The 27,230-nt window shown below is 45.3% G+C and overlaps 1 protein-coding gene across 6 annotated transcripts in view; it reads left to right on the top strand.

Moving 5' to 3' along the window:
• Window positions 1-26,991, top strand: part of Arel1 (apoptosis resistant E3 ubiquitin protein ligase 1) — a 52,452-nt gene extending 25,461 nt beyond the window's left edge. For 3 of the 6 annotated variants that reach the window (XM_021178691.2, XM_029484468.1, XM_029484469.1), the window contains exons 3-20: window positions 2,452-2,512; window positions 3,513-3,739; window positions 5,427-5,664; window positions 10,033-10,202; window positions 10,416-10,596; window positions 10,780-11,027; window positions 13,459-13,536; window positions 14,694-14,835; window positions 14,945-15,066; window positions 17,263-17,338; window positions 17,782-17,891; window positions 18,748-18,927; window positions 19,339-19,464; window positions 21,102-21,231; window positions 21,310-21,368; window positions 23,784-23,873; window positions 24,275-24,450; window positions 24,550-26,988. In XM_021178691.2, coding sequence (XP_021034350.1) covers window positions 2,497-2,512; window positions 3,513-3,739; window positions 5,427-5,664; window positions 10,033-10,202; window positions 10,416-10,596; window positions 10,780-11,027; window positions 13,459-13,536; window positions 14,694-14,835; window positions 14,945-15,066; window positions 17,263-17,338; window positions 17,782-17,891; window positions 18,748-18,927; window positions 19,339-19,464; window positions 21,102-21,231; window positions 21,310-21,368; window positions 23,784-23,873; window positions 24,275-24,450; window positions 24,550-24,652 — 2,472 coding nt within the window. In that variant the 5' untranslated portion in view covers window positions 2,452-2,496 and the 3' untranslated portion in view covers window positions 24,653-26,988. Of the gene's footprint in view, window positions 1-2,451; window positions 2,513-3,512; window positions 3,740-4,665; window positions 4,780-5,426; window positions 5,665-10,032; window positions 10,203-10,415; window positions 10,597-10,779; window positions 11,028-13,458; window positions 13,537-14,693; window positions 14,836-14,944; window positions 15,067-17,262; window positions 17,339-17,781; window positions 17,892-18,747; window positions 18,928-19,338; window positions 19,465-21,101; window positions 21,232-21,309; window positions 21,369-23,783; window positions 23,874-24,274; window positions 24,451-24,549 lie in introns of those variants that run through there. The other 3 variants (XM_021178694.2, XM_029484471.1, XM_029484470.1) reach the window with 3 other exon arrangements.
• The last annotated feature ends 239 nt before the right edge of the window (window positions 26,992-27,230 follow it).

The following is a 27,230-nucleotide window of genomic DNA, read 5'->3' as shown; positions in this document are numbered from 1 at the left end:
ACAGGCTCCATCATATGCAGGTCTTATATAGGTAGCCATAGCTCCTGTGAGTTCAAAAGTGTGGCAGCCATGCCATGTCTGGCCAACAGTATGCCACCACTTCCCTCCATCTTTGCCTCTTAAGTTCTGTAGTCTTCTCTTCTGCAGTGCTCCTTGAGCCCTGAATAGGATGATGCAGATGTCTCATTTATTCTTGAGTATGTATTCAAGTCACTGTTCTTATCATTTAACTAGCCATGAGTACAGCTACCCTTGTCCACAGCCAATCAAAAGTTCTCTAATAACCACAAATGACAACAAAAGTGCCCTGTGACTGTAAACATTCCTTAGAAGGAGTTTAACAGACATCATTTCCATTTAGCCCAACTACAGCTGTAGCTTTTCTGCTGGGGTCTGAGATCTCACTCATGGGTTTTGACCAGGTTTACTGTACCAAGAGATGGCTTTTTGAAAAGGCATGGAGACAGGTCATTCAGGGAGTACATATGCGAGTGTAAAGTTTCTGATCTGGGTAACAGGAATCTGAGGAGAAATGATGAGTCTGCGAGGTGTGGCTAAGGAAAGTAGTGTAGGGTGGAGCAGGACAGACGGCAGAGGGAACCCATGACAGTCAGCGAGGCTGTGTGCCAGGAGGAAGGAGAGGGAGGGAGATGGAGAGGATTACAGGCTCAGGATGTGACCTTGGGGACACTTGGAGCAGGGTATGTGTTTTAGGGAGCCTTTAGGGCTGTGATGTTAGAGGAAAGGATGGTTTAGAAAGGTCAGACCAGTGAGTTTGCAAGCGACAGAGCTCAGGCCTTACTCAGATGTTCTAAGATGAGGAGAGTCCCTTGGGAAAAAGTAGTCACTGGTCCTGGGTTTTAAGTGTGAAGAGGATTATAGTAGAGGCAATAGAAATGACTTACTGGAAAAGGTCTAGGTAATGTAAAAGCCAGTACTAATAATTTGGTTGGGAAATAATCTAATAGGGAAAAACAATGCCCAAGGGTTTAACAAGGCAAAGGTGACTCTTGCTGGAGTCAGAGTGGATGTTATGCTCTGGGCTGTTTCCCAGTGCCTGGCACAGCAAGCACTTAGAATTTGTTGGATGGCTTGCTTTAATGCGAGTTCTTAACTTCTTATAAAGGTTTTCAGTCATCACATTAGAAGAGTGTAAAGAATTCCCTTGAAGGGTAAGATTTGTTGATCCAATGAGAAATCATGTCCTTTGTAATTGTTAATACATTTCTTCCTGAATTTCCTGTCAGCTCTGAAGCAAAGGAGGTATGATGCTGGTTCTATAGATAAGCAGCACAAAGACTGAAAACTCACTGCGGTTCTAGGCTGACGTGTTAGCCCACTAAGTCCTAATAAGACCCAGACGAGATACATGTGAGTGTTCTCTCCATTTGACAGAGCAGAAAACCGGCTCTCAGTGGAGAGATTGGGTGGCTTGGCCAGGGTCACAGTTTGAGCTTATGAATCTGACTCAAGGATCGAGGCATCTGTCTGCCTGCTCCTCTGTGTTTCACTATTTGTTACACTCTGCCTTTAGAGCTGTCAATACTCTGATGGATTATGCCAGAGTTATGCTAAGGAGATGAAGATACTAAATCTTGTTAAAGCAGCAAGAATTGTCACACCCACAGAGGTTGTAGGTTAGTTATAGCCCTGGCCCTTCCTTCCTGTTTTGGTTTGCCGTTTGCCAGCCTCATGGTGGGCAAAAGGTTGTAATTGTCAGAGACAGGTAGGCATTTTCCTGTCCTTGTGTCTCAAGCCATGTGTCATCTCTCTCTCTCTCTCTCTCTCTCTCTCTTAAAAACTTGAAGCACAATCAGATATAAATGCACACAGGTGCCTGTTCTCCTTTTCCCTTTTCAAATTGTCTTGTGCTCTCCAAGGTTGGAGTCTAGAAATCTTTAGATGTCTCATCTCTGAGTGCGGGATGCTGATGTATGCACTGGGGGGAAACAAGTTGAGTAACAGTGAAAATTCCCCCTCAAACTCTGGTCTTAGTGGAAACCACTTAGGATGGAAGGTTCCATCCCCTCCTTTTTTCCACAACTCGGCTTTCTGTTGAATCCATCTTCCCTCGGGCCCCTCTGTTTGTCTAATCTGGTAATGTCACGAATGACTCCTCCTCTGTACCAGCTACTTATTATTGGGAAGAGGGAACTAAGAAGATGAAAGCTGTATCATTTCATACGTAGCTAGCACTAAATCAGGTGGCTGCCTTCTGAGAATGGTCAGTAGACCCTAAGCCCTTAGGCAGAGTGCCATAGTCTATTTGTGTGACACATGGCATAGGGCCCCTATCAGGCGTGGCAGAGAGGATGGGGATGTTAAGGCACGAGACTAGAGCTGGTAGGCTTACGACATGTGCTCTAGTCTCGTGCTTTAACATCCCCATCCCTGTCTCCTGAGGTGGCTTTAAGGAGAACTGGAAGACACTGAACAGATGTTCTTTTGCAGTTGCAGCTGTGATCCTCGGCTGTCTGTTGGCGTTGAAGAGACCTGATGTTTTACGTTATTGGTATGTGATTGGATCGTTTCCCTTGTCTTTGGTTAATGTTGTCGAGTTCCCATTTGCCTCCCTATCTCACCTCCTTGAAAATGGAGCTAGAAATAGCTCCACTTGTGCCAGAACATACCCTCACACAGTTGGCAGAGTTCATTCATTTGGGAAATAGTTATTGAGTAATTATAGTGTGTGCCAGACACTGTTTACTGTAAAGTCCAAGTCAAGGCAAAAATCTGCCTGTAAGGAGTTCACAACACGAAGGGGGAGGTAGGTAAGTGAAGTTGGTAGATACAGAAGTTTGAGGGGGCCCAAAAGAAGGAACCCTAACTGATGGGATTTGTGGAAGGCTTTTGCCAAGTGACAAGCAAACAAAAGGCTTCCAGGTGGAGGGAAGCAAGAGCACACTATGCTAAGCACTTCTGTGAGGGGCAGCATGGCAGGACGGTGGGAGGGGCTGTGCCTGGGCTTCGTGATAGACAACAGGGTCCGCAGACTGGTCTGTGAAAGGCAAGAGAACAAATCCATTCCTCATTTGGAAAACATACGTTCTCCTTCCACACACTCAGCTTTGCCTGGGTGGTTTTTTTAGGACTAGTGAGGTGATGTCCTAGTATAGCTTCATTTACAGAGAACACCAGTGTGGGGTTTGTCCTGGGATCAGTTAGCTACTTATGCTCTAGAAGCTCCTCTCTACACATTACAGTGTCCGTAGGACCTACCTACCTACCTACCTTCCTTCCTTCCTTCCTTCCTTCCTTCCTTCCTTCCTTCCTTCCTTCCTTCCTTCCTTTCTCCCTTTCTCCCTTTCTCCCTTCCTTCCTTCCTTCCTTCCTTCCTTCCTTCCTTCCTTCCTTCCTTCCTTCTTTCCTTCTTTCCTCCCTCCCCTCCTTCGTTCTCATTCTTACAATCTTGCAGATACTTCTGACCTCCTTTAAGCATTGAGCTGCCCAGTCTGTTCTGTAGTCGTTGTAATGTGTCACTGGCAGGTGGTTTGTGTTTCTCTTTCATGTAGGTGGAATCATAGTGTCTGTGGTTGCATTCTTCTTCACAATTAAGTTCCTCTTTGAGCTTGCCGCACGTGTAGTCAGCTTTCTTCAGAATGAAGACCGTGAGCGCCGAGGGGACCGGACCATTTATGACTACGTGCGGGGAAATTACCTGGATCCCCGGTCCTGCAAAGTGTCCTGGGATTGGAAGGACCCCTATGAGGTGGGCCACAGCATGGCCTTCCGAGTGCATGTAAGGGAATGTTTCTGTCTCCATACCCATCATGGTTTCTGAGTCATTTGCTTTCCAGGGATCGGTGCTGTCTTGTGCTGCAGGCTGGAATGTTAACATTTTCCCTTGTTTTCAGTCCCTCCCAGGAACTTGGGAATTGTTAATATCTGGAGAGGCTTGAATTTTCCTATCCTTTGGTTTACTGGGTACATAGCTTTGAGGAAGTGGAAAGTCTAATGTTATGTTTTTCAAATAAAAAAAGTGTTGAGGCTGGTTGGACGCCCTGCTGGGATGCCAGCACCTGGGAGGCTGAGTTCAAGGTCATCCTGTGTACATAGGGATCTCAAAGCCCATTCTAAGCTATATGGGACTCTGGCTCAAAACAAAACAAAATTTTCAATCCCAGCACTCAGGAAGCAGAAGCAGGCAGATCTCTTGTTAGTTCTGGCCCAGCCTAGTCTACATAATGAGTTCCAGGGTCAGGGCTATGCTGTGTGACCTTATCTTAAAAAGGGATGGGGGTGTAATTGAGGAAAATATGTAATAAAAATATTAAAAATCAAAAAAAAAAAAGGGATGGGGGGCGAGGGGTGGGGGGAGGGCGTGGCAAGAAAGAAAAGGGTAAAAGGAAAGGTGGGAGGAGCTATCCTAGATTAGGATAGTAAATGTAGCCGGAAAGCCCAAGCCAGCCCACTTTCTGTTTCATTGTTGTTTCTGAGACAGGATTTCCCTAAGTAGCTCTGACTGTCCTGTAACACACTATGTAGACTAAGCTAGCCTTACCCATAGAGATCCACCTGCTTCTGATATTTGGATTAAAGGTGTGGGCCACAATGAGTGCCTGGCATTGTAGCTGCCTTATAGTTGGAACACAGCCATATTAGTCTTTCGGCTGCTTTCTCATTTGCATAGTTAGGATAGCTGTGTGTGGTCCATAAATACTTCAGTGTAATCATAAAAAGTGGCCTTCACTGTGCGCAAGGCTGGGCGCTATGAGATCACTGTGAAGCTGGGTGGCTTAAATGTGGCCTATAGTCCCTACTACAAAATTTTTCAGCCTGGTACGTTCATGGTTCATTCCTTGGTCCTCCCTTTACTCTACCATGCCTTCTTTGTGCTTGCTTTTCTTTTCTGGTAGGGTAGGGTAGAATCTGGGGCCTCCTGCTAAGTATGGACTCTGCCTCTAGACGGGACTCCCAGTTCTTCCATAAATACTTCCTCTCTGGCATTTTGCAAAGGAACTTTACAAGCCATGCAGCAGCTCTCCATGCTCCTCGAGGTAGCACTAAGTTTGGTGTATGAGCCGGAGTCGCTCCCCGCCCCCTGCCCCCAGTGCCAATGCTAGATGCTGCTGGTCAGCTGCCCTCACATTGGGTTAGCACTGATGCTAGAATGAGCTGAGGATACTGAGGAGGCAGCATTTACTGTTCAGAAACCTCAAGTGTTCTTGACTTTGTTGTGTATGCTGCCCCATCCTCTGCACAGGCAAAGACTAGTCCATGATTTAGTGGTTTTCTTTGTCATGTTTATAAACATGTCTCTCGCTGTGTTCCTAAGACCAGAACTGAAAACTGAAAGGAGCAGGTGGACACGGGTTTACCATTGTGACCTTGGGTGGTTGCTTCCTCTGCCCCACACCCTGGTCCCCTGGGAAGTGGTTCTCTCCCTCATCTGTACTAATGGGTGCCACCCCTCTCTTCCATTGCAGTTGTTTTATAAGAATGGACAGCCTTTCCCCGCACATCGGCCTGTGGGACTGCGGGTTCACATCTCTCACGTTGAACTAGCAGTGGACATTCCAGTGACCCAGGAAGTCCTCCAGGAGCTGAATTCTAACGTGGTGAAAGTGGCCTTCACTGTGCGCAAGGCTGGGCGCTATGAGATCACTGTGAAGCTGGGTGGCTTAAATGTGGCCTATAGTCCCTACTACAAAATTTTTCAGCCTGGTAGGTTCATGGTTCTTTCCTTGGTCCTCCCTTTACTCTACCATGCCTTCTTTGTGCTTGCTTTTCTTTTCTGGTAGGGTAGGGTAGAATCTGGGGCCTCCTGGTAAGTATGGACTCTGCCTCTAGACGGGACTCCCAGTTCTTCCTTTAAAAAACAAAAACAAAAAACCACTTAGATTAAGATTTTGCTCACATGTCACAGATTTCATCAATTTAAGTATAATGGTTTTAAAATTCATTGCTCAGCAGGTATCACCACAGTTCATTTTAGAGGATTTTCATTATGGTACCAAGAAACCCCAGACCTATTAGCAACTTTGTTGCCAACCCCCTAGCTACAGATGCTGTGAAGTTGAGTTCTCTGGCCAGTTCTATGAGTGTAATCATAAACTACAAGGCCTTTTGACTTGTTTGACCTCACGAGGCACTGTTCAGGTCCCCTTGTGCTATAGCATGTTTAGACCTTCACCCCTTTTACTTGCCAAGTAACGTGCAGTGCATTGTTTGTCTTTTTGTAAGCGGTGGACATGTAGGTTGTTTCTTCCCATGTGACTTCTTGACTACTGTAAACATTTGTGCACAGGTTCTCTATCTACCCACCCAAGATTCATTTATTGACTTATTTATTGGGGGAGGGGCAGATCTGGGCCACAGTTCGCATGTGGAGGTCGGGGGACAGTGTATAAAGTCAGCTCTTTCCTTCATCATGTGGGTTCTGGGGATCACACTCAGGCCGCCAGGCTTGGAGGCAATATGTTCTTTCCAAATAAGAGAAGTACTATCACTGTTGTGGTCTTTCCCGCCTCCGTGTTTGAGTCTCTATGTAGGTATGTGTTTGGATTTCTCCAGGAATAGAATTGCTGAGTAGTCAGTCTGATGGCTCTGAGGGCCTAGGATACAAAAATAGAAAGGAGATACAGTCTTCTGATTTCTTTTTAAAAAGACCTTTTAAAGTAAAAGCAACTTGGCCCAAACCCACTAGTACTGTCCATATGAATTTACTTCATCCCGGAGAGCATCTGTCTGTGTGTGATTCATGCCTTTGTGCCGGATAACAACTGCTCACTGACACTGAAGTCTGAACTGTAATTGCTGACTCTTGACTCTTGGTTCTTCAATATCAGTGTTTAGTGTTTGGAACTCCTATCTTCTTGTATCTTTCTAGCATTTTTGAAGATACCACTAGATATTGGCTAGTTTGGTATCCACAGAAATAAACATTGGCTAACTTTGGGAGTTAAATCCTAATGATTGGAGTCTCTGTTTGGCTGGTGCCTAGTTCTCTTTTTTTAGAGCAAAGGAAAGTGGCCAAGCTGTCTGCATTATCAGTCTCCTTTGCCTGAATGCCTCATTCAGAGACTGTCCACTTCATTTGCCGCATTCTTCTTGCCACCAATGGAGAACAATCTGTAGCATTATGTACCATCTCTGTTTAAATTAAACTTATGTTGAGAATTATATTCTCATGCATGATAAATAAGAGATAGGGGATACCCTTATCTAGTTTTCCAGTGGTCACATCTTTCAGATTGTAGCGTAATGGTGATATGGTAGAGCACCACAGCCATGTTTCTGACATTAATGCAGTTAAGGTACGTGGGGCTGGAGAAATGACTCAGCAGTTCAGAGCACTGGCTGAGGACCCAGGATCACAACCATCTTGTAACTCTAGCCTCCATGAGCACCAGGTGTGTACATAGTGCACACACATACATGCAGGCATAGCACACATACGAATAAAATACAAGTAAAACTTAAAAAGTTTTTTAAAGGACGCAAACGTTTCTGGCATTGTACAGATCTTTCCAGTGTTGCCCTTTTGTAGTGTTATGTTCATCTTTCCCTCCCCCACCCCCTTGTTTCTGACGTCCTGGAAACTTGGGGATCTATTTTCCATTTCTTTACTTTTACAAAAACCAGATACAGTGACCCATGTCTGCGGTGATCTGTAATTCCAGCACTTGGGAGGTAGAGGCAGGGGGACCAGGAGCTCAAGGTCTTCCTTAGCCAGCCAGGGATACACAGCCCCTGTCTAAAACCAAAGCCCCAAACCACAGTTCTCCACTAAGTCATTTGAAGAGTGTTTGAAGTAACCTCTCAAAACTGGCTGAATTTTCGGGCGATCTGTCTATGTTGTTAAGTGTATGAGGGCTTGGTTCTGTTTTGTGGGTACCATTCAGTGGTATGAATATTTGTTTAACTATTCATCCACTGAAGGTCGTCCTGATTGTTTCCTGTTCCTAGCTATTATCAACAAAGCTATTGTTAACATTCATGTATAGGTTTTTTTATAAGAGCATTTCTTAAATGCTCTGGAAGATGTTTGCCAAGACATTTGATGTTGCATTTTTTTTTTAAGAAAGAAATTGCTAAACTCTTTTCCAGAGTGGCTGTAGCATTTGGACTGTATTTCTTCACTTCTTTGCCACTGTAATATTGTCACTTTTTTATTTCGACATTCTGATGAGTGTGGGTTTAACCTGCATTTCCCAAATGGTAAGGGGTGATAAACATCTTTCCATGTGCTCATCTGACAGCTATGTTATCATCTTTGGTAAAATATCTTTTCATGTTGTTGGTGTATTTTTTAATTAGAAATTTTTGGGTTTCCAACTGTTGTGTTTTGAGAGCCTCTTTACATAAATTCTATGCACTAGTCCCTTGTCCAACAGTTAAAATCCTCTTTTCTTTTAGTCCTCTTAGGATCTTCCATGGTGTAAAACCCTTTTTAATATTGAGAAAGTACACAGACACACACACACACACACACATTTTCCTTTCGTGATCATGCTTTTGATATCAAAGGTCTCTGGCTAATTCAGATCCTAAAGACTTTTCTCCACTGGTTTTTCTAAAGTTTTATTGTTTCACTTTGGTGTTAAACCCATGCTCTATGTTTAGTTGACTTTTGTATGTGACACTTGTGACAAGGTTCTTGATATTTTTTTCCTCGAAGTTCTCTGGTTGCTCAAGGACCATGTGTTGAGAGAGTTGCCTTTCCTTCATGGATAGACGTTTTGCACCTGTGTCAGCTGGGTGGGTGGGTGTGGTGGTCTGCCTGAGGTTCTGTATGATAACATTGGTTGTTGTGTCTGCCCCCTCCTCAGTACCAGGGCCTTGTTTACTGCCCGTCAGATCGCAGGCACGGCTCTCCTCCACTTATTCTGCTTTTTCAAAATTGCTTTAGCTAATTCCAGTTCCTTTTCCTTTCTCTACAAATTTTGGTATAATGTCTAATTCTGTGAATATTTTCCTAAGAGTTTAATAAAAATTGTCTTAAACTGTGTTTCAACATGGGCAAGCTGGCCTGTCTTCTGAGTTGAATCCTTTAATTCACAAGCATGGTATCGAGGTTATTTGGATGTCCTCACCCGTGCACAGGGACAGGACTCTGGGTTAAAAAGGAGGACACGGAGCAGTGAGGGGCCTGTGGTGGAGATGGGCAGATGGGGATTGGGTGTGTGTGCATGGGTAAGATCAGAATATAGTTAATTTGTTTCTGGAAATTATTGTTGTTTTTTGAAACAGGGTTTCTCTGTGTAGCCCTGGCTGTCCTGGAACTCACTCTGTAGACCAGGATGGCCTTCTACTGAGAGATTTGCCTGCTTTTGCCTTGAAAGTGCTGTTATTAAAGGCATGTGCTACCGCTGCCTGGCCATGTAATTCTTAAAGAATAAATTCTGTATTTTTAAGTCAGTTTTCTTTTCATAGCATTAATGGTGCTCCACATGCAGTCTTACATGTGCTTTGTTAGATTTACACCTGTCTCGTGCCCTTTGATTTTGCTTTCGCTGTTTTCAGTGTTCATTTCTTATTTTGTGTACTATTATTTTCTCTGTGTTTGAGTGTGGGCACATTCCAATGGCAGGTATGCACAGAGAGATTAGAGCACAGCTTTGTGGAATGTCTTTCTCTCCTTCCACCTTTCCCTGTGCTCTGGGAGCCACATAGGTCAGCATGCTTGCATGGTGCCTCACTGTCAGGTGATCTCACCAGTTCCTGGCACTTTTTTGGCTTTTGGGTTTTTTTGTTGTTTTGTTTTTTGTTTTGTTTTTTTTGAGATACGGTCATTCTATATAACACTGATTGTCCTGGAGTTCACCATGTAGACCAGGCAGGCCTTGAACTCACAGCGATCCACCTGCCTCTGCCTTCTGAGTGCTGGGGTTGAAGGTGCTCCTCCAGGCTCTCTGAGGGACTGCAGCGCTGAACTTGTGCTTCGCAGCTCTTTCTCATTTCGTTTGGTGCAGAAAGTGGTTAAAAATAACAAGTAAAACAAAACCATTTCTCAAAGCAACAACAAAACCAAGTCTTCACAGTTCATTCTGTGAATCTGCTTTTTATTGGTCTTCATTATCTTATTTTCAGGAATGGTGGTTCCTTCCAAAACCAAAATTGTGTGCCATTTTTCTACTCTGGTGTTGACGTGTGGGCAGCCACACACTCTGCAGATAGTACCCCGAGATGAGTATGACAACCCAACCAACAATTCCATGTCCCTGAGAGATGAGCACAGCTACAGCTTAGCCATTCACGAGGTGAGTGCCACCTTCTCTCTTCCCTGTCCAGGACAGTCGGGCTCTCCAGGTGCCCTCACTCCCGCCTCTCCTCCCTGACTTCTGAGCCTCCTTGGCTGTATCTGGTCGTGCCTGTCCCTTTAGGAAGTGTGAGGCATAGATTAAAGGAGCCACAGGGATGTTCTTGGTGAAGCAGAGAGTGATACATGTGTTGTCACGCTTTGCCTCCTGTAGCTTGGTCCTCAAGAAGAAGAGAATAATGAAGTCTCATTTGAGAAGTCAGTGACATCCAACAGGCAGACTTGCCAGGTGTTCTTGCGGCTCACCCTGCATTCCCGAGGTTGCTTCCATGCCTGCATTTCATATCAGAACCAACCCATCAATAATGGCGAATTTGACATTATTGTCCTTAGTGGTGAGTTGAAAGCTGTGACTTGGTCTTTTCCTAGCCATTTTCTCTTTGTATATCTGTTCTCCACCCCACCCCACAAACATTTGATATTTGAGCTAACTGCCTTTGTAGTACATGAAGTGACCATCAGGAGGTCAGGTTGCCCTCCCCTAATTCCTATTTCAAACCTTACTCCTTGTGTTTCAGAGACTGAGAAGAATATTGTTGAACGCAATGTGTCCACCTCAGGAGTGAGCATTTACTTTGAGGCTTACCTTTACAATGCTAACAACTGTACCAGCACACCGTGGCACCTTCCTCCCATGCACATGAGCTCTTCTCAACGCCGGCCCTCCACTGCTATTGAGGAGGAGGATGAAGACTCACCCTCAGAGTGTCACACCCCTGAGAAGGTGAAGAAACCGAAGAAGGTGTACTGCTATGTGTCACCAAAGGTTAGAGCCTCTATTCTTGCCTTAAACACCCCCCCCCACCCCACCCCCTCTGGCCAGTGTGTAGTAATGGGAACGCCAAAGTGAGAGTCTGGGTGTCAGGAGGGCTGGGCCATCTGCAGGTAGTGCTTCTGTGACAGTAAGAGAGGCTTCCTAGCATGCACGGAACTGGAGGTCCCCACCAATGCTGCTGCTGAAGTGGTTTGTTTTGGGTGAGGATAAAAATCACTGTTGGTCCCTTATGCTGTATGGAAACAATTTGATCTTTCATTCTGTGAAAATGTGAAACCACATTAAATGGTTGTCACTAACAGGCTTGAAGATTGTAATGAAGATAGATGATCTGTGCAGAGGCACAGGAAGGTGAACTTCCCAAGTCTCGAACTTAGAGACGCCTTCTTAGAGGCTTTTTGACTGTTTGTGTTTTTCCAATTCTCACAGAAATGAGACTACTGGAAATCCTATTATATCTCTTAATCTCACAATCAAGATGGGCTTCAAATTCCCTCGTTCATTTGCCCTCCCTCCCTCCCTCCCTCCCTTCCTTCCTTTCTCCGAGGCAAGGGTTTCTCTGTGTAGCCCTGGTTGTCCTGGAACTTGCTCTGTAGGCCAGGCTGGCCTTGAACTCAGAGATCTTTGTGCTTTCTAACATAATGTAGATAAATATGTATTAACAAATCTAGTCTTCCTGTAGAGTAGAAGGGACGGCAGTGAAGTGGGTGAGAACTGCAGACAATCAGCACCAAATCAATTATTCTTAAAAGTTGGCAAAGTGTTTTTAGTGTTGTTGCAAGTTTTCTTTAAAGATCATTTGTTTTTGCCAGGCAGTGGTGGCGCACACCTTTAATCCCAGCACTTGGAAGGTAGAGGCAGGTGGATTTCTGAGTTGGAGGCGAGCCTGGTCTGCAGAGTGAGTTCCAGGACAGCCAGGGCTATACAGAGAAACCCTGTCTTGAAAAACAAAACAACAACAACAAAAAAAAGGAACATAGGTTTTTAAGACATAGAGGATATGGAGGGGCTGGGGATGTAATGTAGTTCAAGATAGAACATGGCTATAGCATGTGAGGGGCTGGAGATGTAGTTCAAGGTAAAACATGCCTAAGACATGTGAGGGGCAGTCCAAGCACTAAAACAAGGAACTGTGTATGACAACATTCACATAACAGATTTAAAAACAAACATCTTGCATTATATTCTCTTTTATAAATGGCACAAAAAGAGCTTTCTTTGGTAAGGAAATTAGATAAATAATTTATTATTTATTTAGATAACTTTTTTTTTCTTTTTTTTGGTTTTGGGTTTTTTTTTTTTTTTTTTTTGGTTTTGGGTTTTTCAAGACAGGGTTTCTCTGTTTAGCCCTGGCTGTCCGAGAACTCACTTTGTAGACCAGGCTGGCCTTGAACTCAGAAATCCGCCTGCCTCTGCTTCCCAAGTGCTGGTATTAAAGTTGTGTGCCACCACTGCCCGGACAGCATTTAGATAACTTTTGTGTGAAGTCCCACTCTACTTCTCCCCAGGTCTCTCTGCGCATGCATACATTCTTGCTGTCACCCTGTCTTAGTTAGGGCTTTACTGCTATGAATAGACACTGTGACCAAGGCAGCTCTTATAAGGGCAACATTTAATTGGGACTGGCTTACAGGTTCAGAGCTTCAGACTATTAGCATCAAGGTGGGAGCATGGCAGCATCCAGGCAGGAATGGTTCAGGAGGAGCTGAGAGTTCTACATCTTCACTTGAAGGCTTCTAGCAGAATACTGGCTTCTAGGCAGTTAGGAGTAGGGTCTTAAAGCCCACATCCACAGTGACACACCTACTTCAATAAGGCCACACCTCTAAGTAGTGGCCTTGCATATACAAACCATCACAACCCCCTGTCCATAGTACCAGTCAGACAGGAAGAAAGAGCCATGCATGGTAGCTCACACCTATAATCTCAGCATTCAGGAAGCTGAAACAAGGTCACTTTGACATCAAGGACAGCCTGGGCTGCCTAGTGAGTCCCAGTATAGCCTGGGCTAGGAAATAATACCCTGTCTCAAACCAAACCAGCAGCAGCAAGTCGGTGGGGAGCAATAGGGGTAGGTGCTGTTTGCTCCTGTGTGGGCTTGGGGAGTCACTGAGCCCCAGCAGGCAAGGCAGGGTCCTGGTTGTTCTGAGGTGAAATGTTTTCTGTCAGAAAGTGAAGACCTAATTGCAGGCCTTCTACAGTGACTGTCAGACTCGACCATTGGGACGGCGTGTGCCTGGGAAATCATGGTGTCAAGTCGGGATTGAACTTCACCTTCCATGGGCAAACTTAACTTTAGGACTGACTAAATTATCCTCTTGTTATGAAAATATAGACAAGGCTTTGGTGTTTGTATTGTGATATCCAGACTGGATGGACACTCTTCTTTGTCCCTCATTTCATTTTCTGTGTTGTACCTCAGCAATTCTCTGTGAAGGAATTCTATCTGAAAATCATCCCCTGGCGCCTCTACACCTTCCGAGTGTGCCCAGGAACAAAGGTAAGGCAGACCTTGTGCTGAGCAGACTCGGCTCTGGGTTGTTCAGTCTTCTTTTTTTCCTGAGGGCTTTCAGTATTTCTGAACATTCTCTCTCTGTGAGGATTGATTTCTAAACAAAGAAAAGGTTATCTCCTCATTAAAGGCCATGGACATATAACTCTTAGCAAGAAGTGTGGTAAGTGAGACTGGATACGTTACCGGTATGTACCAATAGCACTTCAGAATGTGTTACCAGTGTCTTCTGTCTTCAGCACCACTTTCAAAGGATGTCAGTTCCTGTGCCTGTTCATGGTCTCCGGTGTGCTGGAGCTCACTCTATGAGAAGGAATGTTCTCAAAGATAAAAGAATTTGTCTTTTTCGATTTTGTTGTTTTTAATTGCTCTGGGCCTAAATCTAAGCTTTAAGCTGGGTGTGTTGTTTGTGAAGATCACTTTCTTCAGGGAGTTTGGAATAATAGCTCTATTCCCCGTCTGACCGTTTATGGTAAAATGCAGTGTTGCCTAGTGATGCTTGCTTAAAGGCTGTTTCTCTGATTCAGACTAGGGGCCAGCAAGTTGGCTCAGTGGTAGAAATCCTTGTAGACCAAACCTGACCACCTGAGTTGATCCCCAGAACCCATGTAAAAAAAGGGCAGGTGTGTTGCACGTGGTCCCAGCACTCACTGCAGGACTGGAGGCACAGACAAGAGAGTCATTTGAAAGCTCAAGGACCAGGCATCCTGGAGTGTTTATCCATCAAGGCAGAACCAACTCCTGAGACTGTGCACAGCATGGGCACGCACACTGAAACAGGAACAGAGATAAACAGAAAACTGAATTGTAGAACACTGGCATAGGGCTGATGAGATGGCTCAGCAGCTAAACGTGCCAGCCAAGCCTAGTGAGTGGATTCAATCTTCTAGACCCATATGGTGAAAGAAGAGAACCACGCCCACAAGCTGTCCTCTGACTTCCACATGTGGCCCATGTACCCCCCCACACACCCCTCACTAAATAAATATATAAGATAAATGAGATGTGTATTCCTGGCAGGTATGTATTTGGAAAAAACAAGGATTGCCTTGTTTTTGTAGCAGAGTAGACATGTGAAAGGCTTTGTTGGAATAAAGGGGTTTCTAGATTGAGCTAACTGCTTTCTCTTAAACTTTCTGTGCCAGTTTTCATACCTTGGCCCTGACCCTGTTCACAAGCTCCTCACGCTGGTGGTGGATGACGGCATTCAGCCTCCCGTGGAGCTCAGCTGCAAAGAAAGGAACATCCTAGCAGCCACTTTCATCCGTTCCCTGCACAAGAACATCGGTAAGGGTGGGAAGGCGGTGAGCCATGAGGGCGTGTACCTGTAGAGCTGTGCTCCATCGCATGCCTGAGAGTAAGTCACGATGAACCTTGCTGCTTGCTTGCTCCTCAGGAGGCTCTGAGACCTTTCAAGACAAGGTGAACTTTTTCCAGAGAGAGCTTCGGCAGGTCCATATGAAGAGACCTCATTCCAAAGTCACCCTGAAGGTCAGCAGACACGCCTTATTGGAATCGGTATGTAATGTCTTCCTATGCAGTTTCTCCAGCTAAGAAGCTCTTCTGTATTTGACCATATCCTGCAGTGTGCTTTCTTTGTTCTTTTCTTTTAATGAAACATAAATTTCTCCCTTTAAACATATTAGAGACTATTTGTTCTTCTCATTGTATATACTTTATTATACTGGATTGGGGCCACTATGTTAGAAGCATGCAGCTGTGGGGGAGACTGACAGACATCAGCTCTCTGGTCTGTGCAGATTAGTTCCTGGACGGTGCAGTGTAGGGAGCAGAAGTGGTGGTTGACGAAGCACTCTGATAGTGCACCCCTGGTGTAGGGACTTTGGCTGGATTAGAAGGAAGTAGTACTATTGTTACTCTGGCCTGGTAGAAATGGAACACCTGATGAGTGTCTGTCCCCACCACAGACACTGGCCCGGGCCTGACATTCTCCCAGAGTGAGAAGGCTTGCTGCCTGTCCAGAAAGTGTGTGGTGTTTGGCTCTGGTAGCTGTGACTGGAAACCCCTTTCTTAGCCACACACCCCATGTGGCATGGCTCCCTACATAGCCTTGCTTTGTGGGAGATAAAGATGAGTAACAGAGAGTCTGTACTTCCCTGGAAACCAAGACTCATGAGTTCTGTTTACAGCTTTTTCATTAATAAAATGAAATTTGTTAAAAAACAAAGAAGGAAGGAAGGAAGGAAGGGAGGGAAAGGAGAGAAAGGAGAAAGGAAAGGAAAGGAAAGGAAAGGAAAGGAAAGGAAAGGAAAGGAAAGGAAAGGAAAGGAAAAAGGAAAGGAAAGGAAAGGAAAGGAAAGGAAAGGAAAGGAAAAAGGAAAGGAAAGGAAAAAGGAAAAGAAAGGAAAGGAAAGAAGAAAAGAAAAGAAAAGAGAAAAATAAAACAATTCTAGGTTAGATGGTTTTGTTTGTCTGTGTTTTGTCCAGGGCGAAGTTACCCCAGTGTGAGCTGGGCTGGCATTGAACTTGGAACCTTCCTGCTTCAGCTTCATGTTTGCTGTGGTCATGGGGATTTCCTACCATGCTTAGATTATTTTTCATTTAGCTTTTTATTGATCTTTATAAAAGTCATATCATACACCCCAGTCTCGCTCACCTCTCTCCATCCCTCTGTATTTTCCCTCTGCCCTTGGAACGTCCCACCCTACCCCACCCCACTCCAAAAAAAAAAAAAGAAGAGAAAAACCCTCATTGTGGAAGCTGTAATGTGTCATAGTGTGTCCCACAGGATACACTTTGGTCCACACTTTTTTTTAAAGATTTATTTATTTATGTATATGAGTACACTCTGGCTGTCCAGATGGGTGTGAGCTTTCATGTGGTTGTTGGAATTGAATTTTTAGGACCTCTGCTTGCTCCGGTCAACTCCACTTGCTCAATCCTTGCTCACTCCAGCCCATAGATTTATTTACTATTATACATAAGTACACTGCAGCTGTCTTCAGACGCACCAGAAGGTGATGTCAGATCTCATTACAGGTGGTTGTGAGCCACCATGTGGTTGCTGGGATTTGAACTCAGGACTTTCGGAAGAACAGTCAGTGCTCTTACTGGCTGCGCCATCTTGCCAGCCCCTTGTCCACAACTATACTTGCAAATGTTCACTGCAGAGAGTTATTGCAGTGATTTGAGGCCTCTGGCTTCTGCTCCACTGTCAATACTGGATCCTCACTGGGACTCCTCTTGGAGATCCTGTTGTTTCCCTGTGTCATGGAGATCCTGCAGCTTTGGATCTATAGGTCTTGACCCCCTTCACAGGCCAGGACCTTACCCTGACCTTAGGGAGCACTGCTGGCTACTCCCACCAGGCTGTGCCTGGAGTCTCCAGTTCCACCTCTCTTCATTGTGCCCACATCCCTCTGTTTCTCCTCCATCTCCCACCACTTGCTTGCTCATCTTAGTGGCACACAGGGATTCTGGGTGTCTGGGGTCATCTCAGGAGTGCTATGCCCTGCCAGTGCCAGGCAGGGGTTGTCTCTAGTGTGGTTGTCCCCAGTTCTTTTAAATACTGAATTTCTCCTGGCAATCTGTGTATTTGAATATAAGATGACATCAGCGAGTTTTACTTGTGTGCCATCTGTCACTTCCACGAAGTGGTTGGCTCAGTGGACAGTGCTGCTCTTGAGGGTTCTCTTTAGAAGCTGAGGGAGCAGCCAGTGTTCTTACAGCTTCCTTCCTTGCTCTGCTTTCTAGTCTTTGAAGGCCACTCGGAACTTTTCCATCTCAGACTGGAGCAAGAACTTTGAAGTAGTTTTCCAGGATGAGGAAGGTGGGTTTAAAGCTCCATTTATTGTTTTAATTTTCCTTCCTACTTCCACTCTCCAAAAAGGCTTAGGCCAGCCTCTTCAAGCTCCCCCAAAGACCCAGCTTCTCTGAGTGAGGAAAGGAGCCTGGTTGGCTTTAGAGAGCAGAGACATGTGGGTGAGCGCCTACAGTTCACACCAGAAGGACAGAATAACCACTGCAGATCCACAGTGTCCGTTTCCTGGATCTCTGACCTGTGTTTCTGTTAGCTTAGTGACCAGAATACCTTGGAATCTACAGAAGGAAGTGGGGTTTCAAGAAGTGTTCACCGTATAGGTGAGCTGCATTGAAGAAACAGGTAGTGGACCAGAGAGAAGGACAGGAGAGTGCTACAAGTTACTAAAGGAAGAAAAGTAATAATCGGTGGTGTAAGCCAGCATCACTTTTAATTTTCATTATACTTTTCAGCTTTGGATTGGGGAGGGCCTCGCCGGGAATGGTTTGAGCTAATCTGCAAAGCACTGTTTGATACCACCAGTCAGCTCTTCACCCGGTTCACTGACAGCAACCAAGCACTAGTGAGTCCGTGCCTTCCCCGTGGGGGGTGGAAAGTTACCCTGAATACACAGAGGTTCGCACAGCTGACCTGGGAAGCTGGACAACTTTGCCTTTCATGTGCTGTGTGTAATGAGCTAGTCCAGCTGCCTATCTTTTACTTGGCTCCATTATTTCATCTGTAGAATGGGAAGAAGAGTTGAGCACTTGGCTAAGAGCATTACGTTACATTGTGGCTTTACTCACTTATAATAATTAAGCTATTATCAAAAGAAAAACGACTGTGGCAATTGGTTTCTGTATTAGATCCCTGACTAGAAAGGAATCACAAGTAGAGTTCGTTTGAAAAGTTCTTGTTTAGGGGCAGGCATCAGATCACCTGCACTCAAGTCAACTAAGGACCACAAACTAATCTAAGTCACTCAGTTGTCTGCTCTGTGATCCTTAACCTGAAATTTTATTCCCTTAGCACTGGGTATGAGTCAGCTTTCTGTTACTGTAATAAGTGCCCGAGAGAGCCAGCTTATAAAGAGAAAATGTTACTTCACAACAGACTTTCAGAGGCTTCCGTTTATGGCTGGCTGGCCTCCTTGCTTTTGGGTTCGTGGTGAGGCAGCACATCATAGTGGCAGAGTATGGAGAGATCCTCACCTCAGGGCTAGGGCATGAAAGACAGAGAGAGACCTGGAAGTTCTCTTCCAGGTCATACCTCAGTAGCCTGAGCGCTACTGATGGTGCTATGGGTTGGGGACCAAAACTTTTAAATATATACACCTTTGGGGAACATTCTAGGTCCTAGTTGCATAGGATTTGGGAGTCTTTCCAGAATTAGCTAGAATGGATGAAAAATGGTCAAAGACGTTTTCGTTTCTCTGACAGGTGCATCCTAACCCTAACCGCCCGGCTCACCTGCGCTTGAAGATGTATGAGTTTGCAGGGCGGCTGGTGGGCAAGTGTTTGTATGAATCCTCTCTAGGAGGAGCCTACAAGCAGTTGGTCCGTGCCCGGTTCACTCGGTCTTTCCTGGCCCAAATCATAGGACTCCGTATGCATTACAAGGTAACATGGTGGGTGTGCAATTCCACTAAAGACAGACTAGCTTGGGATCGTTCCACAGGAGCTGATTTCCTTTTTACCCTTTTATGTATTTATTTTTAAAGATTTATTTGTATTCTGTGTGTATGTGTGTTTTGCCTGCTTATATGTACGTGCACCAGATACATCCCTGGTGCCCACTGAGTAGAAAGCATCAAGTCTCCTGGAACTGGAGTTACAGATGGTTGTGAGCCTCCATTTGGGTTCTGTTCCCAGAACCTCTGGAAGAGTAGCCAGTGTTCTTAACCTCTGAGCCGTCTCTCCAGCCCCCTGAGCTGATTATTTTTAAGGTTGAAGGTGTAAGTGGTTTCAAGCAGTTAGTTCCGTTCATGGCAAAGGGTGTCCATGCACTTCTGTGTCTTCCTATCTCCGCAGTACTTTGAAACGGATGACCCGGAATTCTATAAGTCCAAGGTGTGCTTTATCCTCAACAATGACATGAGTGAGATGGAGCTGGTCTTTGCAGAAGAGAAATACAACAAATCAGGTCAACTGGATAAGGTGAGAGAGACCAGAACTCGGAAGCCCCTACAGCCCGGATCCCTCTAGGCTGCTCCGGTCGGACCTTCTGCAGTGAAGGAAAGGAAAGACTCTGCAGAGGACTGAGTGGCATGCTGATGAAGCATCCGTGCCCAAGCTGGTCTGGGAGGGATTAGCCGTTGTGATGGAGGTGCCTGGGTGTTTGTTTAACACAATGCCTGTACATAGTAAAACCCTTTTTGTTGTTCTTGTTGGGTTTGGTTTGGCTTGGTTTTGAGACAGAGTCTCACTCTGTAGCACAGGCTGGCCTTAAATTTGATACACAGACCAGGCTGGCTTTGAACTCACAGGCATCCACAGCCTCTGCCTCCCGAGTGCTGAGATTACTGGCCATATATATATTTGTTACAAATATGTTTTTGTTACATTGTGGAGTTATGTGATATCAAATGATAATAGTGAAGCTAGTCATAGTAATAATAGATAATTAAACCTCATTAGCTTTGATAGTGCCACTGCAGTAGTAGATTATCACTGTGTAATTCAAAGGGAGGTAACAATGTGGCAGCTGAGTATGATGACGCACTTTGATCCCAACACTTGGGAGGCAGAGGCAGGCAGGTCATTGTGAGTTTGAGGCCAGCCTGGTCTACAGACAGAGACTCTATCTCATGAGAACAAAACTAAATGCTTTATTGAAAAGGCTAGGAATGCCAGTTTTCTGTCTTTGTACTAGTGAGCTCTGAGTAAGAAAATAGCTAGTGAACAGAACTTTGTTCACAGGTCCTGGCTAGGGACAGCAGCAGGTTATTCACCTGCAAGATTCTCAACAGACTGACAGTAGAACTTTTTTTTCTATAATTATGGATATTATATTACTGCTATAATTTGGTATGGTTTTTGTGAATAAGCACTTCTAGCTATGGCCTAAGAAAATGTTATTAGGTCCTTAAAATAACTGACCTCACAACTAATGGAGGTGTTCATCCAGTTATGGAGACAGCTCTGGTTTCTATACAGACTCTCCAGGGTAATTGTTTAATGCTTTGGGACTTCTTCACATGCCCCTCGGTGGCTGTTTCGTGTGTGTGTGTGTGTGTGTGTTTATAAATTCTGTTTGTCACTTAGGAAGTTTGTTTAGCTTTTCTTTGCAGATAGACAAATCGCAGAACAAATAAGGAACAAATAGCTACTAGACTGGAGTTCTGTAGCAAGTTCATATCAAGGCCGCAGTGTCTGATGCCAACTTCCCAAGTCTCAGCTGTTGCTCTTTCCATCTGTGTACTTGGGTGAGAGAGGAATGTGTGGGAACAGATGCTTCTGTCATATGAAAGAGCATCTCCAAGAAAAGGCCATGAGTGTTTACTCAGGGAGAAGAATTAAAGGATTGCTCACGAGACCGTAGTACCTTCCTGTTGCATCAGCGCCGTTCACTGCCTGAGAGAGGGCCTGCCTAGTGCCCACTGTGCAAGTCTTAGCTAGTCGGGTGTGAGCCCTGAAAGTCAGTAACAGAGAGTGAAAAGCAACTGTGTTAAAAAGGCTAATGCAGATGAGAAACTTGAGGGAGTCCAGTCACTGCCTGTAGAACATTTCAGGCTGATACAGCGTACAGTTTTACCACAATTTCTCCATGTCTTGTCTTTTGCCTTCTGTTTCAGATTGTAGAACTCATGACAGGCGGAGCTCAAACTCCCGTCACCAATGCAAATAAAATCTTCTATTTAAACCTGCTGGCTCAGTATCGGCTGGCCAGTCAAGTGAAAGAGGAGGTGGAGCATTTCCTGAAAGGTGGGCCCCATCTCCTTGTGCGGCACACGTTGGGGCCATAGTTGCAGTCTGGCTCTAACTTGGATACTTCTGTTTCAGGCTTGAATGAGCTGGTTCCTGAGAACCTCCTGGCTATTTTTGATGAGAATGAGCTTGAGGTAAGCGCTTAGGATTTGAACCTATCTTGTTTGTGGTTTTTGTTTACTTGTGTGGAGTGCCAGTCGGGTATATGGAGGTCAGAAAGCCACTTGTTGACTTAGTCCTCTCCTTCCACCACATGAGCCTTGGGATCGGCACAAGTGCCTTTACCAGCTGAGCCATCTCCCCAGCCCCAAGACTGCTGCTGTTCTTGACGGTGTGCCTCACGGGCCCCTGCTTGCTGTACCTTCTGTTAGTGGTGCGGCAAGAAAGCCCATTCTTTCTTCTTGGGAAATGAGAGAATTGAGACAGTCTCACTGTGTAGGCAGAAAGACGTTTATTATACAGGAGTTAGAGTCACTTTAAAAGAAAATTTTTAAAATGTATATGAGTCTTCTCCTGCATGTGTGTCTGTGCACCTTGTCTCGTCTTTTAGAAATTGCCGTGGTGAAGTTCATAGAGCAGCAGGTGGTTATGAGGAGTAGTAGTTAATACTGACTTATCAAGTATTACTGATAGTAATTGACTGACGAGTACTTGCATAATATAGAGTCTTCATATTTAAGTGGATTATAGAGTATATTTGTTTAGGTGTGTGTGAACTATGAGCTGTGTGCTGAGATCCTGCAGTGAAGAAGACTGAAGTCCCTCGGGGCTCTATGCTAGTGAAAGACACAGGATGGCTCATATTAAAGTCACGTGTGTTTACATATCTGTAGTGTCACAGAGTGTGAGAACATGTGCATGTATTTACATATCTAAGTAACAGTGATTTCACATTTTGTATCAGTCCAAAGTTAGCTCTAAGATGGTTAAATACCATTTTTTTTGTTTTGTTTTGTTTTTTCGAGACAGGGTTTCTGTGTATAGCCCTGGCTGTCCTGGAACTCACTTCGTAGACCAGGCTGGCCTCGAACTCAGAAATCCGCCTGCCTCTGCCTCCCAAGCGCTGGGATCAAAGGTGTGCGCCACCACGCCCAGCTAAATACCATTTTTATAGTCAGCTGAATGAAAGACCTTAGGAGTTGAGAACAAGAGTCAGCTTGTCTTTTCTTGCTGCTGCTCCTCACACATGATATGTACAGTCAAAGGTCTTCATAATGTTCCTGTTAGAAATCCCTCCTGCACACGGGAGTTCCAGGACAGCCAGGGCTAGAAAGAAGCCCCGTCTCAAAAATCAGAAACAAAACAAAACAACAAAAAAAGAGAAACTTTAAAATGTGTAAGGAAACCGTTAGTGTCAGTATCATCGGGTGATGCTGTGTAATTCTTCCTCGGCTAGAGACCATTCAAGCTTCTGTGATTCTCATCACCTGCAGTGCCTGGAGATATAAGATCCAAACAATGAATTCTCAGTCTAGAATTTCTATAGACCTCTTACCTGTGCTGCTGCCTTGGGGCCCTGGGGTATTTTGTGAGCACTGGAAACAACACATCGGAGAGTGGGAGAAAAGCTGCAGTCTACAGCGGTTCCTCAGGCTGCTCCGAGCTACTCATTAACTTGGCATGGTCTTCAAGAAACTAAAGCTTCCAGGGCTGAAGTTGGGCTTTTTTGTCTCTTTATTAAGAGGTATCATTCCTTACAGCTATTGGATGGATATTCATAGTCTGCTAAGTAACATGTTGGCTCTTGAGCCAAATTAGGACATCAACAAGATATTTAAGGCTCTGATGTCATTAATGTTCTCTCTCTCTCTCTCCCTCTCCCACCCCCCATCCTTTTAGTTTATCTGTTCAACTGGAAGCAGAGCTAAAGGGAAATAGTAAAAGTTCAGCCCACGAAAGGAGGCTAGACCTGAGAGAAAGCACTCATAAAGGGCCCCTTCCCCTGGGAGTCCTCTGCTGACTAGAACACCGACGCAGTTCTTTTATTTCTTTCATTTCATTCTATAATGACAAAGAATCCTTAGCAGTTCTTAACTAGGCCCACTCGTCAGAAACACCTAGGAAACCTCTTCAGCTGTATTAGCTTATAATCCAACTTCAGAGATTCTGATTCAGTGCCTAGTGTACTCATCTGTCTGTCTTTTAAATCCAGTTTATGGGATACAGGCATACATGTGCCACAGAGCTTATTATGTGCTGTGGTATATCCGAGGTCAGGGGACCACTTCTAGGAGTTTGTTACACCCCTCCACTGTGCGTTCTAGGGATCCAACTCAGGTTGGCTGGCTTGCACAATAATCACTTTTGTTTTCTGCTGAATCGTGTGTGTGTGTGTGTGTGTGTGTGTGTAAGTGGTGTGGGTTTATTAATACTGTGATTTTTGGTTTTTTTTGAAACCCCACACTAGTTAGGAATCATTGGCCTATTACAGTTCATTCTAGCACTGTGATCTCATTTTCTGTCTTTCTCCTGGCATTGGTTTCATTCTGCATTCCCATGTATGTAGGTAACTGACTAAATAGAATGTCTTTGTCCTTCTGTCTGTCTAGCTGCTGATGTGTGGGACTGGAGACATCAATGTATCTGACTTCAAAGCCCATGCTGTAGTGGTTGGTGGATCCTGGCATTTCAGAGAAAAGGTAATGGGCTAAGCTTTCACAGTTGGTTTGGTATTGACTTAAGTGGAATGGTTTTAGAAGACAAATGTAGAAGAGTCGAAGAAGTTGACATGATGACTGGCAAAACAATGATTCTGGGAAAACAGGTAGTTATCCAAGCCGAAAGGAGCTCAGGTCCCTAAAGACAGGTACCTTGACTACTACTGCGGTAATGGGTGGGAATGGAAGTAAACGGAGCCAAGCAATCAATTGATTGATTACTCTGATCCTGTGACAATGTAAATTCTTGTAGGGATTGTTACTCATGCCTCATAGTACTGTAACTGGGAGCATGTGCCTCCCCACAGCATCCTGGTCCTTCCTTAGGAGTCAGATCTTAGGCTGCATGTCATGTTGATGAAAGCCCTGTCTTTTCCTGCCAGGTCATGAGGTGGTTTTGGGCTGTGGTTTCCAGTCTGACCCAGGAGGAACTGGCTCGGCTGCTTCAGTTTACAACAGGTTCTTCTCAGCTCCCACCTGGAGGATTTGCTGCCCTCTGTCCCTCATTTCAGATTATTGCTGCTCCAACCCATAGCACGCTTCCTACTGCACACACATGGTAGGCTGCCCGAAGCATCCCTTGTGGGGGAGTCTCTTTCTAGCCCTTGCCCATGTTTCTTGTAGTATGAATTCATCATCTTCCTCCTTGTTTTTCCAGTTTTAACCAACTGTGCCTCCCTACATATGACTCATATGAAGAGGTGCACAGGATGCTACAGCTGGCCATCAGTGAGGGTTGCGAGGGCTTTGGCATGCTCTGACCGCTCCTCTGTCACCTGCTTGGCTCCCAAGCTCTCTAGAGCATCTGGACACATGTTAACAAGCATAACCACTGACCTTAACCACAACCATTAGCCAGAAGATACTGCATGCTCCCTTGTGTCTGGAGTATTCTGTCATCTGCAAGCCCTGTTCTTACCTCACCTTCTGTCCACATTCACCACAGGCCACTTGAGCACGTGGCACCTATCTGAGCTCTACTCAGTCATGAGAGGAGGACCATGCTGCTGTCACTTCGTTGGTCCTTTGAAGATCTCTGTGGCCAGATCTGCCTCCGTGGCTGGGAGACATTCATAACACAGAGGACTCAGTTCTGTTGGAAAGCCGGCATATGAGACCCTTCCACCATGCCTCATTCCAGCCCTCCTTGAGCTCACTACTTGACCAGACTGGGTAACCCATCACCTCTTCTCATCAGTGGCCAGGAGAAGTGCAGCTAGAAAGTGGCCCACACAAGCCGTCTGATTTGTCCTCTCACATAATGGCAGGCACAGGCCATGGCACTGGATTAGTTCTCATGGGGACTGGTAGTACAAAAGGATCTCTTTAAGGTGACAGAACTGGAAAAGATACTCCCTGTGGGCATTTTTAAAGATGATCATTAATCTATAAGGAATTTGCTAAGCTTTCTCTTGAATTTGAGCCAGTGAGAAAAGCAGTCAGAAGAATGTGAAGGATGTCTGTGCTGCAGCCTCCAGTGCTGGGTACGCTTCTCTCGTGGGGAAGGGCCGTGTCCAGGCATGTGGATGGCTTGAAGACTACTGATGCTTTTCTCTGAATTGTTCTTTGCACTGAAGGAGGACTTGGACGGACCTCCGACTTACATAGTTTGTTAAGAGCTGTCTTTAGCATTCTGCTGGAAGAATTTTGGGAGCAACAGACTGGGACAGTGAACTTAGCCTGCCAGCTATGGTGGTGATCTTTGGCAGTGCTAAGGCAAAGGAGCGGTGAAGCCACTGGGGACAGACAAGGTGGAGATCCAGCAGCAGTAAATACCTAGCAATTCCAAGGACTTGGTTTCATCAGTTACTAGGAAGTGGGGGAACCATGGAGGGAGAACGCTATATTGGGTTCACAGTTACATGGTGATCAAAGAGAACTCAGTCTCGAGGAAGATAGCATCTTTTCATGAGTGTTTGAATGAAAACAACATGAAGGCTCAATATCACATGGATTTCCCAGTTTCTGTCTTTAATAAGGCTTTCCTACAAGCCACTATTTTCCATGGGGCACTCACTCAGAATATTATAAGCCATTTTATTGCCAAAACCAGCAAGTACACGGAATCCCGAGACAAGGCAGTTCTTGTGACAGTGCCTTGGCCTCCTGGAAGCAGTCTGAGCCCTCCTGTTCCCAGGATCACGAGAAACAAGCCCTCCTGAGCTGCTAGAATCCTGCCTGACCTCCTTTGCAGTCATCATCTGTCTTTTCTTGGTGTGGGTGCTCACCTCACTTATCCTCGGGGTTTGGGACCTGGCATCAGGACCTCTCCACCCAGGATCCTCCATGCCACATGGTCACTGCTCTCCTCAGGGACTGGGACAAGGTGCTGCCGCCTGCCCACATTTTCCCAAGGAACACGTACAAGATCATTTAGCCACTACCCTGCTGCCTCTCAGCCTCTGCTGGGGCTTCCAGCTGGGTACATGGCTGCTTGGCCGTTTGGGGCGGTTCTTCCTCCTAGGTTCTGCAATCCAGGCTCCAGCACCCCTCTGCAGACTACACAGGGGGTCAGTGTGTGTCTATGACTAGACCTCTCATTTTAAGCTCTAGTCATAGCACTTTTTCAGAGTCTCCTAGGCACTGTTGCAGCCCAGCTGGGGCAGCTAGCATGCCAGGTTGGTCTTTAGGCACCAGAGTCTTTAACAAAAAAATCCTCTAGTACTGTGTGGTTTTCTATTCTTCTAGTTCACTCTCCTGACTGTTCAGAAGCATTTTGCTCTCTTTTGCATTTTCTTTTACCTTTTTTTCCTAATACTGCTTTGGTACTAGCCAGTGTGGGGAAGAGATACAGTATGTTGGACAGATAAAAACATGTGTTATTTCTTGGTCAATTTTCTATTCATATTCCTTATTTTGGCCAGTTCTTTTGTTTGTGCTTTGTGATATAGGTACTTGGGAGGCCAGCTGCCCTCCTGGCTTTTGGATTTTCGGTGTCCTTGAAGGAGACCAGTCATGAGTACCAAGGAAAGTGTCAGCTTGGTTCTAGAATTTGGCAGAGGTTGAGATCTGCTGCACATTGGCAGACCAGGTCTGGATGTCTGCAGTTGGAGTTGTAAATATTTTGTACAGTAAATAAAATGCCTACAATAACCAAGAGCTAAATGAGTGTTTGAGTGGGGGGTGGGGCAATGCTTACATGGAAGATGGAAAGGAAACCGTTTAGAGATGCTCTATGTGTTCTTGGAAGCAGGAAGCAATCTGTTGTGAACAGAGTATGTACTTGGCGCCCTGGCTTGTCTCCAATACCTGTCCTAAGGGTCACACTGCTCACTGTAGATAGCAATCCAGTGGGGAAGGTGTTTGTTCTCAGAGCCTGAGGAAGGAAACTAGTTTGAT

The sequence above is a fragment of the Mus caroli genome, chromosome 12 (genome assembly GCF_900094665.2).
Source record: "Mus caroli chromosome 12, CAROLI_EIJ_v1.1, whole genome shotgun sequence".
Taxonomy (NCBI): domain Eukaryota; kingdom Metazoa; phylum Chordata; class Mammalia; order Rodentia; family Muridae; genus Mus; species Mus caroli.
The sequence above is the reverse complement of the archived record's forward strand: the minus strand, read 5'-3'. Positions and strand labels throughout refer to the sequence as shown.